The sequence below is a fragment of the Takifugu rubripes genome, chromosome 18 (genome assembly GCF_901000725.2).
Source record: "Takifugu rubripes chromosome 18, fTakRub1.2, whole genome shotgun sequence".
Lineage (NCBI taxonomy): Eukaryota > Metazoa > Chordata > Actinopteri > Tetraodontiformes > Tetraodontidae > Takifugu > Takifugu rubripes.
This window is the reverse complement of record NC_042302.1, coordinates 1,707,902-1,721,005: the sequence shown is the minus strand read 5'-3', so window position 1 is coordinate 1,721,005 and position 13,104 is coordinate 1,707,902. Positions and strand designations below refer to the sequence as shown.

The 13,104-nt window shown below is 41.2% G+C and overlaps 1 protein-coding gene across 1 annotated transcript in view; it reads right to left on the bottom strand.

Annotated features, from left to right (window-relative positions):
• Nucleotides 1-13,104, bottom strand: part of zdhhc17 (zDHHC palmitoyltransferase 17) — an 18,185-nt gene extending 5,081 nt beyond the window's left edge. The window contains exons 1-11 of the mRNA XM_029825276.1: nt 12,962-13,104; nt 9,092-9,195; nt 7,057-7,179; nt 6,672-6,749; nt 6,081-6,225; nt 5,185-5,249; nt 4,035-4,197; nt 3,799-3,924; nt 3,142-3,284; nt 2,876-2,976; nt 206-330 (exon numbers count right to left, since the gene is read on the bottom strand). Of these exons, the coding sequence (XP_029681136.1) occupies nt 206-330; nt 2,876-2,976; nt 3,142-3,284; nt 3,799-3,924; nt 4,035-4,197; nt 5,185-5,249; nt 6,081-6,225; nt 6,672-6,749; nt 7,057-7,179; nt 9,092-9,195; nt 12,962-13,024 (1,236 nt within the window). The 5' untranslated portion in view covers nt 13,025-13,104. The remainder of the gene's footprint in view (nt 1-205; nt 331-2,875; nt 2,977-3,141; nt 3,285-3,798; nt 3,925-4,034; nt 4,198-5,184; nt 5,250-6,080; nt 6,226-6,671; nt 6,750-7,056; nt 7,180-9,091; nt 9,196-12,961) is intronic.

Genomic DNA, 13,104 nt, shown 5'->3' with positions numbered 1-13,104 from the left:
CTCACTGATGACAGGATAAGAATGAGAGCCCCTGTTGTTCTCTGTGAAAGGATGATAATGATGGATACTGAGGCTGAAAGCAGAGACGAGTGGCAGCAGGCCAAATCATCAACTTCATGAATGAACGGTTTTTAGAATACAAGAAGAGGAAATTAGATCAATCTGTGTAAAACCCTAATAGGTCTATTTTGCATTTTGCTTATACCTTTTTCTTCTGCTCCTCGGACGCTTTGATGATCCCCGGGTCAGATTTCCAGGACTTGCCGAAGTTGTAGAACAGGGCCAGGGAGTTTATCAGGAAGGGCAGGTGGACGGTGGCAAAAGGCAGATGTGCAGCTGGGTTAAGGAATGCAGAACTCATTTTCAAGTGACCCTGTGATTAGGTTCCTTTAAATAAAAGCTCTGACTAAACTGTACACACAGAGGGACCCACAGACCCAAGAGATGGCCCCTGAAACCCCTCATATCACCGATATCATAACTAGCTGAATAAAACCCTTTACCTAAGGTAGTTTTCTCTGTCAACTGGACTGGGTTTCTTCTCTTGAAGACGTTTCGCCTTCTATCCAGAAGGCTTCTTCAGTTCAGAACTGAAGAAGCCTTCTGGATAGAAGGCGAAACGGCTTCTTCAGTTCAGAACTGAAGAAGCCTTCTGGATAGAAGGCGAAACGTCTTCAAGAGAAGAAACCCAGTCCAGTTGACAGAGAAAACTACCTTGGATACAATGACCTGGATGACTGAGAATTTACACAGACAAAACCCTTTACCGCTTTCCAATCTCAAACTCAAACGTCCTGTCGGATGACAGCAGCTCCCCGAGGCCTCCTGGTAAAATCTATACTGTGCGCAGCGTGTAGGTATGCGCGTGTCAGCTGAATCTCCTGGGAAAGAAGCCAAGATACACAGAGCAGCTTGGACACACACAGCCTGGGCATCGCGTTAAAAGAATGACTTCAATGAATGAAGTGTTAAACTATCGGGAAAGCATGTGTCTTTATGGTTTATCTATATGGAAATGACATTATCCTGACTAATCGATTGTGAAACCACTTCAGTATCTCAGAGGTTTGATAAATGCAGAGATGAAGGCGCTCATCAATGCTGGGATTCAAAGCTGATGATGGTCTCCAACTCTCATTAACGCTGAAGTATCTAAAGATCCTAAAATTAAATTAAAATTCCATCAGCACAGACATCAGCTAATGGTGGTAAGAGGCTGGAAACGGTGCTCAGCTGAGAAGTCTGCTGTGTTTTTTATGTCTTTCTGACATCATTCAGCTACTTTCAGAAGCTTCCTGCTGGTGATGCATTCAGGAGCAGAGCCTAAAATGGAAAAATATGCTCGCCAGCTCAACTTGATCTAAATCCACCCACATGGAGGATAAACAGACAGAAAGAGGGAAAACTGTTACAATGATAATGGTCGATAAAATCTCAACTGGTAAAACAAATATTGGAGGTGAACATCGACGACACAAGCCAATATGGGAATACTATTAGTAATGATCAGATTTCTTTCTTGATTCTAAAAGCATTCTGACAAAAAAAAATTAACCACAAAAACAGGAAAAGTTGAAATTAAATGGGAATGTCTGGTTTTGTAGTTATTCGGACCACTGGATTCTTTAAACCAGATGTTGGACCCATTTAGCCGACAAAAATTAAATATTTATATTCAGGTACTTAAATCCAAGTTCAACAAATGTTCACAAAAACTGCAATTGCTCAAAAGGTGGAATTCCAGCAACCCATGCTGGGCCTCCATTTATGTAACTAAGCAGAATCGTTCTCTGAAAGGAGAACTGAGCCATTCCTCTCTTTGACATTACAAGCTGTGAAACACAAAGGAGGACATTAGCAGTGGGTTCAAACATACATACAAGATTGGAAAGATTATAAAAAAGCCTTTCATAAGTGGTGCTTTGGCAAAAGGCCTAAAAATGTCTTGTAAATGTAGGAAAGAGCCATCTGTGATAAGTGTAAGGTGATAAAACTGCACCAGGGACATTAAAAAATGACACCAAATCTCTTTCTTCTGTTATCTATCCAAACTATCCAGGTCTTGAATTTTGAAAATAACATGAAATCGCATGAAACGTTGGAAAAGGAACATAGTGTAACCACAGTTTCCTGTAAATAATCATATATGTAAGGCTACAGGACAAGATTTAGAGCAGTTCCACAACAATAGGGATGCTTCTTACTGCTGATGGGCAGCAGAGAAAAGATGAAAAGAGCAACTTCTCATCTCAAGCAATCAAAACGTGACTAATTATCCAGTGCAAATCTACTTGCAAACCCCAGCACAGAGAACAGGTAACATCCACCTATGGCAGGAGGAATGACTGCACCCATTAACTTTACAAAAACGCAATATTTGCATGTGGAGGGAGGGGGGCAGAGGACAGTTTGCCTTTTCAAAATCCAGAGATCAAAGACATTTTTCGCCCAACCACATGAGAAGAGCATTGAAGCATGAACTGAAATGGCTTCCACAAACAGGAATGTCACCTCCTGCAATTAGCAGCTCCAGAACAGAAAAGTTCCATGAACCACGAAACGAGAAAAACACTTAACAGAGGCTCACTGAAGTCGTGTTGCTGCTTTTTCTGTTTCACCTATAAGCTGCTGGAAGCCATACCCCCTTACCGAACAGGGACTGAAGTCAGACTATAATCTTAGCACACTGGGATGAGCGTCACTGCATCTAGTTCTCTTCACAGTTACTGGAGAACAATAAAAAGTCCTTTTTTCACAAAAAACAATCAGTCAATTCGACCCTGTAAACTTAAAACTCGTAATAAAGTTCCTTATTCATCGACTAGAAATGCACAAACCTGTACAGTAAAAAAAAAAAATATATATCAAAGGATATCATTCCAGAACCAGTAGAACCAGGTGGTGTACATCCAAAACTTGGTGGCCAGGTAGATGCCCAGTGGGAGAGCGCTGTGCATGGAGTGGTCAAAGAAAGCCCTGCAGAGAGGCAAACGCAGGTTTGAACATACAAGTGTGTCAATGCAGCAAGAAATCCGCACCTGAAAACATCTCTACCTGGTCACAAAGCTTTAGAGTTGTTTTTTTTACTCAAATATGGCTTTAATGTATAGCAAGTGACCCTTGCAGAAAATTGGGACATACTTGGAGAGGAACTGCACTGTGATCCACATGCCAGCGTACATGAGGCCCTTGATTAGCCAGGAGTCAATGTCCAAATCAGCAATGAAGCCCACCAACCAGATGACCACAAAAGGAGTGCCGAGCATCACTTTCTGTCTGAACTCCTGCAGCGACGGGAGGGAATCGGGAGGAAAACCAAAATACAGGAGATAACGTGAGAAGGGGTGGGAAAAGACAAAGCCAATATGATTCTGCCTTATTAGAGTACACTTTTTTGCTGATTCAGTCAAAATTAAAATTGTATTATATATATATGTATAATATATAAGGTTTGTATAATATAAACAAAACCAGACAAATATCATGAGATGGACATTTTGTATGTGATTTATACTACACACTTCCTGTCAAACTGTGTGAACACTTGGAACAGAGCCAACAGAGCTCACGGTTTTTGAGTGGAGCGTAAACAACACCAGACATGCTACGACTTTGCCACGGGGTCAGAGTTGGCCGCAGAGCAGGCTGGGCTTGTCAGAACAGGTTTATGTCAACTGAAACCAAATGGTGTGGAGCTGTGAATACAGCCTCAGTCCTCAGAGAGACCTCAAGAACACTAATTGTGAGTGTGCGTCCGGAAAACGATGCTGCCCTCCTAGCCCGAGTTCTATTCTGTACCTTGTCCATCTTTAGTCTTTTCAGATATGATGGGCTGTCATAGCCTTTGGCCTGTCGTGCTTCCTGTAAGTGATTGATCATCCAGACGTTCTTCCTTTGTTTCGCGAGATCCAGCGGTGTCTCGCCCTGAAGAAAACCCATCAAAGCATTCAGAGCTACAATTCCAGAATTCCCAAAGCCACGCCTTTTATTGCCTAGAGTCCACCCGCTTACTGAAGCCATGGGAAGGCGGCTACCTTAATGTTCTGCGCATCAACGTTGGCATTGGCGTCCAACAGCAGACTGATGACCGTGGTGTTGCCGGCCAGCACAGCCCAGTGAAGCGCCGTGTTCTTGTGATATTTGTCACCCAGGTTGACGGACACGTTGAAGGTCAGTAGAAGGCGGGTGGGGTCCACGCTGTCGCAGACAGGAAGATTAAGTCAAGGCAAAGCACACTGCCAGTCTAAAAGGACCTTCAGTCTTTATCACGTAAGAAATGAACAGACCTCAGTAGCTATGACACAAAACAGCAAGTATAATTAGAGTTCATTTATGTTTTATTTTCTTCCAACAACAGTGACATCTTCAGATATCTCAAAGGCGTCCATTATATGTAACTACTGTAAACATATTCGATGTGCTTAAACCGACACATTCACCCCCACCCTCGGGACAATCTGCAGTTTCCACTCATCCTAATGTGCATGTTTTTGGATTGCGGGAAGAAACCGCAGCAGATGGAAAACAAAACAAAACACTGGATCTCACTTGCTGACATTTTGGTGCCCAAATTTTTTTGTACTGACTTGAATATTCTCGTTAAACACACAGCTGTTAAATCTGCAACCTCCTGTGTTCCGATCATCAGTGCCGCGTCGGCATGATCGTCACATTACTGCGAAACCAGCGCGCATTAGCAGGGACAGATTGCGTTTACAGATGAGAAATGACCCACTCAAACTTAAATAACTATGATTTACTGTGATTTGAGAGCTTCACGCTGTCTTTAAAAGCGGCCTGTCATTATGAGTAATTACATTTAACCAAGTCCCTTTTCATGCTACCCTTTGGAGATGATCCAGTTGATTTAAACCTCCTCATAAAAAGTTAAATAGAACTTAGCTCTGCAAACTGCTTCAAGTGAAATATTCAAGAGGCACAGCAGCAATCCTAGGACTTGTCTTTCTGTTATAAGATAAATGTTGTGAGGTGGGGTGTGTGTGTGTCTGCGCATGTGAACATTTGTGTTAGTCAGCAGAAACATGCCCTAGCTTGTAGAATTAAAGAACACCTGCACCAATTGTCAGACTTTTCCTGCAGTCAGGAACAAACACCGTTTCCTCATAAATCTGAAGCTAAATGAGCATATTTATGTTCAGTCAAACAAATTACAAGCACACACACCTGTGTGTCCTGTAAGCTGCCCACATCAGAGGAGTCATGCCATTCTGATCCATCATGTCGACATCCTAGAAGAGAAAAACATACGATAAGAGAACTATAGGAAAAGTAGTGATTTCCTGGTGGAACCCCTGGTGGACCGCCATGGTACTGCAATGGACGGTGAGAAGCCTGCTTAAATATGCTTTAAATCCTTGCTTATTTATGTTTTTAATTGCTGCAAAAGATTAATGACATTATTATTCTACTGATAACTAAAGTTAACAAGATGGGGTCACCTTATTTGTTGACCGCTCACATTAGTAAGAGAGGGTAAAATGAAGCATCAACCTGCAACCTGTCTGTGAATTATGCTCTAAGGCGCAAAAAACAAACAAACAAAAAAAAAACCTGCAGAACCTGCATCGCCATCTAGAAAATCAACACAGACTTTATTCATCCAAGCCTTGAGACTTTTTAAAAATTAAACAGAGAGCATCTGAGCCAAAGAAAATCAATGAAACCATGTGTGACTGGAAGGAAAACCATAAAAGCACTGGAGGCATCACACAGAGTAGAAAAACGGATAGAATGGGAAGCCACACACCATTGGGAAAGACTTAATTTTGGTGTGGGGGCAGCAAAGATTTTTCACATTTTAAACTGGGCCATGGTGTTCTGAAGTTTGAGTAAAGCAGGTCTAAAGCAGGAACAAGTAGCAGGAGAGCTCCCCCTAGTGGACGAAATGGGTCTGAGCGCTTTGAAGGCAGTCAAGCTTCTACAACCATTGTTTTTATTTCATTGAACAATGGGGGAAAAGATAAGAGCCACAAAATAGTTCAAGTTTACATTGAATGTGCTCTTTAAACCCTTGAAGTGATACTTATAATCCGCTGTAATGCTGCTCTGCTAATGCCCACCTGTCCCTTGGCGATGAGGTAGGCCACAATGGAGGTGTGGCCAAACTGGGCGGCGAGATGAACGCAGCTGCACCCCTCGCCGTCGATCAAAGACGGGTCTGCTCCATATTTCATTAGCTGCACCACCATAGATAGATGGCCTTGTCTGGGAGATGAGAGAAAACAAATAAGTTTAATACGCCGCTTCTGTTCAATTTGACCGAATCTACACTTAAAATTGGCAGTTACATCGACCAACAGCGGGACACGATCCGTTTCCTGGTTTCGACACTGGTGTTTCACCGTTCTACTACACAAACAAGCTTATTGTCTGTGCTGAAACCTGAGCAGACAAACATAGCATCTCCCTGCCATAGCAGCATGAGACAGGCACTATATAAATAAAGATTGATTGATTGCTTAGAAATGGAGGTGAGGGGTTAAAGGTCAATGGGGGCGTGCCAGGAGGAGGAGCAAGTCCTGGAGACCTCTGCTGTACCCGAGAACCAGTCAGTGCAGATGCCTTTTGTAAACGCTATCAATAATTCAGGATGAAATGAACCTTGTTAAAAACAACTGCTAAATGCAAAGAGCTAAGAGTTTGTAGGTTACCTGGTGGCCCAGTGCAGTGGCGTGGAGTTCAGATCCCCTCCCAGCTGGTCCACAATTGCTCCTTTTGATATGTAGTACCTGCACACACAACAAAGACTGATGAATATGTTCTGAGAATACCAACTGGATTTTCTGGAGTGGCCGTTCAGCAACTAGTAAGTCACTAATTTGAACTGGCGCTGAATAAAACTGGCCTAAATAAGCAACAGTAAACCAGAAACCTTTCCCCACACAGAATAAGACAGGTTAAACAATCGTTTTTGTGTGGAAAAACAAAACTTTTTTGCACTTAGCGCGCATGCTAAAACTTTCCCCAGCTTTTTAAAACCACCGCTTAAACAGTAAGATATTCGACGAGGCCGTTTGGGGTCGTTCGTGGACTCACTTGACCAGGTCTACCCTGTTGTTGATGGCAGCCCAGTGGAGGAGGGTTACGTTTTCCTTGTCTGGCTGCCGGACGTCAAAGCCTGCCTCCACCAACTCTCGGCAGCGTTCGAAGATGCCATACCTGCGAAGGTAAAGATGAACCATGGATTTAGGAGTATATTGACCATCGTACTGCTGCACACACGCTATTCAATCCAATTCCGTTACAATAATCGTCTCCGGGTGCTTTACAGAAACACAGAGCTTGACCCCCAAACAAGTAACAGTAGCTGGAAAAACAGGAATAAACCTTGAGCAGAACCAGGCACATACGGGGGGGACTCTCCTTCTGAGGGCCATGTGTGTATTATTATCATCAATAGATTCGATTAGATTAGATTCAACTTTATTGTCATTACACATGTCACAAGTACAAGGCAACGAAATGCAGTTAGCATCCAACCAGAAGTTCTTAAGTAGCTAATAAAACTGTGATGGGTATATACAATATATACAGTGATCCCTCGCTATATCGCGGTTCATCTTTCACGGCTTCGCGGATTTTTTTTTTTTTTTTTTTTTACAGTGCCTCTGAATCCTGATTGGCTCAGGGGCTTTACTGTTGTCTAGAAATGAAATATTGACGCTGTACTGTATTGATTTTTCACTTGTCAACAGTTTTCGTTTCTGTACATTCTGCCAACTTTACGTTTGCGCTTGGTCGCTTAGCAACCATGGTGAGAATGGCCACTGAACTTCAGCGCACGGCACAAGAATGGGACCCTTTGATGAGTCGTTCATTGCAGTTCTCAAATATAATTGAAGGTGGCATATCCGTTTATAAAAATCTTCTTGCCCAGAAAAAGAAAGAGCGCCAACAACTGCCTATAACAATGTTCTTATCTCGGAGAAAGACTCCTGCGCCTTCAGTAGAAACAGACGCTACAGCGGAGCGGAGTCAGGACGCAGAGGCTCAGCTGGGACTGGGAAATACGCGAGTGACAATGTTTCCAATCTTGTATTACTAGATTAAAATTATTGTTTTAAACAAAGTTTGGTCTTTAAAACAGGTTTTGATGTTTGGTTTCATTCTACTGTTCAGTATTGCATTGTAAAATAACTAAAAAAAATAAAGTTGCTACTTCGCGGATTTCACTTTTCGCGTGTTACTTTTGGAACGTAATTCCCGCGATAAACGAGGGATCACTGTACACGCAATGATATATGTTTATGATATCAATCTATATGTTTGTATTTACAGAGTTCACAGATATGTAAAGGGTATATTACAATAGATTATAATATTACAGACTACAACATTATTGGTATTCTGTTTATTTATTATTATTATTATTACAACTGCTCAGCTAAGACCAAAAAAATTAATGTAAAAAAAAAAAAAAAAATGAGGCTAATGTTGCAGACTATCTCCATTTCTCAGTGATCAGATTGCTTAATATTCTCTAAAACTGTAAATGTTTTCAGCATACACAACCTGATCTGATCTGATCTGACTGGCACAGGCAGGATATATGCTAACACTGATACTATTCTCATTCAATAAGTTTGTGTGCTTTAGTATCAATATTAGAATTATTGATTTTATAGAGGCTGTAATAAACTCCTCTCTATATGTGTGTTTGTATGCATCTACATCCCAAAAGGCAATTTGAGGTAAGTGTGAGGTCAGAAATGAAAGTAAGAAAACAGGAAATCCAGTGAACAGATCAAATCCGACCCTAAAAACAAATCCAAGTGATTCCTGATGACCTTTTTCTACCCCCTGGTTAAGTATTGTGGTTTTTAATGATATCGTATATCGTGATGGGGCTTGCGCCTCTTGGGAATGACTTGTAAACATTGCACGTTGTTGTCTTGTACGCACAGCCGACATGTTGTGTGGAAAGGTTTGCTAGCCCCAGAGCTGCTCAATGCTAGAATTCTCTTGTGGAGTCGTTTCAGCTAACAATGTTAAAGTACAGACGTAAGTTGTGGAGCGGAAATTTCCAATCGGATTGGCTCCATCGCTAGTGAAAACCGAACCGTCCACTCACTGTGTGGCTTTGACGATGTCCCACGTGCTGTAGTCATCCACATGGCTCTTGCGGCTCACGATCTCATTGTAGCCGTGGTTGTAATGACTCTGGGGTTTGATTTCCTGGAAAGGAGCGGAGAAAAGAGACCTGTTAAATATGACATTGGTCAAGAGTTGAAACACAGAAAAGGTGTTAATCGTTAAGAAAGAAATCCAGTCAGGGAGTTTTTTGGATGGATTACAACAGTGTTTTTCCACCTTTATTATATATAAACCTGTAGCTATAAACTGCAGACAGGCTCAGCTACCGGCACTCTAGAAGATTCTATCCCTCACACAAATGTACAGATGGCTACTGACATTCAATTAGCTCCCATAGTAACATCAAGAGAACCACAATTAACCCCATTACCCAGTGACAAAGGCACGATCTGTACAACCCAGAACACGCTTTGCCAGTTCTTGATGTTGGCTGTGAGCTTAACCTGCAGCGCAGCATGGAAAACGAGCTCACAATGACTGCCAACACAAACAAACAAACCTGTTTTGTCGATCGTAAAGGAAGAATTATGTCATTTTAACTAGGTCACAGGGTAATATTCACATTCTTAAATACATTATATGCTGAAAGATAACAAACAAAAAAATGGAAATGGCATTTTTTCCCCAAAAATACACATTAATTTTTTTTTTTAAAAATTCAAAATGTTCCAAATCTGTGTAGCTCCCAAACACCTCGACAGATCTATATTTAGAAAACGAATGAATGTAAATCATATTAACGAGGGTGTAAAAGATGGCTATTTCTCATTGTTCCAGTATTTTTAAGTGTGAAAGCTGTGAAATGTGTTTTTTGGCCTTTAAATTTGATTCTACCACTCAATGTAGCCCCTCTTTCATTCTCTTCTGCACTGATTTAACACTTAACTTTAATAACTGTTAAGATAGCTGCATTTTGGTTGATCCTAAATTGAACACCACTTTCCTTCTGATGCACACTCCCGTAACAGAGAAAATGCATTTAATCTATTCCAAGATTGATTTTTAGTCAGGAAACACAGATGCTCAGAGGCGGCAGCCTGTTTTCCCCTCTTTGGAACCGGCCACTTAGACATATGGCAAATCATCACTCCCTGAGAGGCTGATGGTCACATGGTGAAATGCTGAACATGTCCAAAAGGCCGATTCTGAAAGCGTTTTACCACGGAAGACTCGGGATTTGGAGATGTGATCGCAACATCTAGATAAAACAGCCTTTCTGCTTAATCAATATCATTAGCCTTGGTGTGTTCTGCCTCCTGATGGCTGTTGGCTATAATCTGATCTACCATTTCCAGAGGCTAATTTGATTATCAGGGAACATTTGACGTTCAAGGGTCAGCACAAAGCACTAGGCTTTACACGATCAGGAGTTTTGAGGTGATCACCGATTAGTGAGTTTAAATAAACTGAGGAACTATCCCGATCCGCTCACATGAGGGAGCAACATAGCTACAGTATATACATAACTTGTTTATTTGCTCTATACACTTGTGTATTGCTTGTGTATTGACTGAGATGACATTTTTCCCCGTAACAAGTAGTAAATAACACGTATACTGCACATTCCACAGTGTTCATATGTTGCTATTCCACTCATTTAAGATAAAAACAACCACTTATACAATGAGATGTGTCTAATTTGTTGTGTTTTAGCATCCAGAATCTATGAAACTGGAGCATCTGCAAAATGCTTCAAAATGATGTCAATTAGACATTCAACACGTTAAAGTAGAATCACGCTACGCTCATAATGCTCAGCGTGACACTCCAGACAGCACGTTGCATCCGGCTACAAATGAAGATGCTAACAGCGCAGCCTTTCTAGGGCAGGTACAAAAGGCAAAATACGAGCTTTGTTTTTGTATTAGCTAAATGCTAATTGATAGTTTGAAAACATTACAATGAGTCAGTTGCACTCATTCAGTTTTTAATCAAAATTTTAGACTCAACATATAATGAAATATATAGAAATCTGTAATTTAAAAGTTTTAGACCTCATAATTATCAGTATTCTGATCCATGCCGAGGTCTCTCACTCAGGCTGCTCGATGACATCCAGACAAACTGGAGAGGAAATCATTAACAATTCAGCAAAACTGATCAATAGATGGGAATTACATTTATAATGATAAGGGGTTGTCTATATTTCAAATCCAGGGGAATTTTCTTTAAGAAAAGAACAGCCTGGGTCAGTCAATCAACACCAGATTCATAACATACCTAAGAAGAATACCACCTTATCAACAGACCTTATAAATCCAACTAACATAAGGTTGATATAGATCAACTGTGCAGTAGCTGCTGTCCAACTTAGCATGATAAGAGCCGGAAAATTTGGATCAAAATACATAACTAGATGAAAGACCGTTATAATATTGTAGATCTCCCTGAAGCTGCAATTTCAATACTGTTGATAAATGATCCAGCAAATTAAAAATAAGCCTACAGGGGAGGGTTGCACAGTATAGCACGCTTAAAAAGGACAACAAAAACACTGCAGAAAATGCCTTTAACGGCACTAAAATCTGACTGGAATATATTACAGCTCTCAGAAATTATTTAAAGGGGTTTTGCTCGAGCAGAGGTGGAGCAGATGAAGGGATGACAGGGCAGAGATGCTTCTCCACAGTTTCCAGACGATACAAAAATACAGGCCAATACCTGCATAAAGAAGAATACTTTGTCATTATGCAACAGCTTGCAAAATGGAGGCTACACCGCCACTGTTGATTAACCTAACCTGTATGTTTTAGATAAAGAAGCCACAGAGACTATTGCTATCCTTGACCAGATGACAAATGTAGACATAAAATGCAGAAAATTACATTTATGTGCCTACCTAAAACAGACATTAAACATGTATATCTGAGTATTTGCTGACTAGGTCATATTTTTGGCATCAAAAGTCAACCCTAAATGTCCACACTTCCTTATAAGATACACATAATTAAATCTAAGTAAATCTAAAGAAGCGCACAAAAGAGGGAGTGTACTCTAAAATAAAAATTTAAAAAGAGTTACTGGATTGGTGTGAAATACAAATTAGCTAAAATTGTTATAGACAGCTACAAACAATGTAAAAACTTCCATGTCAGTTTAATGTTTAGCTGTCAACGCAGTGACATTGTCATGCCTCCATCTTTGTTGAATATACATCGTTAACTTTAAGAACACAAGTTGTACTTTCTCGGAAATCATAATACTTTATGGCTTTTAGATAAGACAATTAAATGAGCTTAATAAAAAAAGGGGAGAGATAAACGTTAGTGACCATCCCAACACATCACCGTGGAAACGCTGCAGGCTAGCTCTGTTTGGTTCGGGCTTGCTACTTATTTTCAATTTAACCGGTGTGGTGTTAAGGAAAAGGAAGTATTTTATTAAAACCGATACTTTTAAGACGGAACGTACATCAAAATATACGCACATATAGTTGACACCATCGCTGCAGTTGGAGCATGTAGTTCCATCAGGGGTTTCACAAAGCTAACACCGAATGACTGAGGATTAGGCATGAGTCTGACATTTTCAGTTACACACGGTAACAAATTCTACAGTCTAGTTCCATATTAGTAATAGGACACCACCTCCTTTAAGATAACCATTAACATCGACGGATGTCCATCTCTCAATTGTGATGCAGCAAGAGGATGGGACCAGCGTTAGCTACTTTAGCATCGCTAGCTTGCCGATACCCCCCTCCCCCCCACCGGTGGTTTTGCAGGGGGCATCGCTGTTTCCATAAACCAGCTGCAAAACCGCTCCATTATACGCGCGCCACCTGCGTTCACGCATTTTGCGATTATTTGCGTGTGTGGCGGAAGACCTTGAGATGAATGGTTTTTACCTCAGGGTGGAGAATAGGGACGCAGCCAGCTTCTTTCTCATATTCCTCCATAGCGTCGACCATCTTGGTGGTGGTGTTCGCTAAGCATTGTGGGAAAGGGGAGGCTGCGCTGGGAGAAACAAACAGAGGAGGGGGAGGAGGAG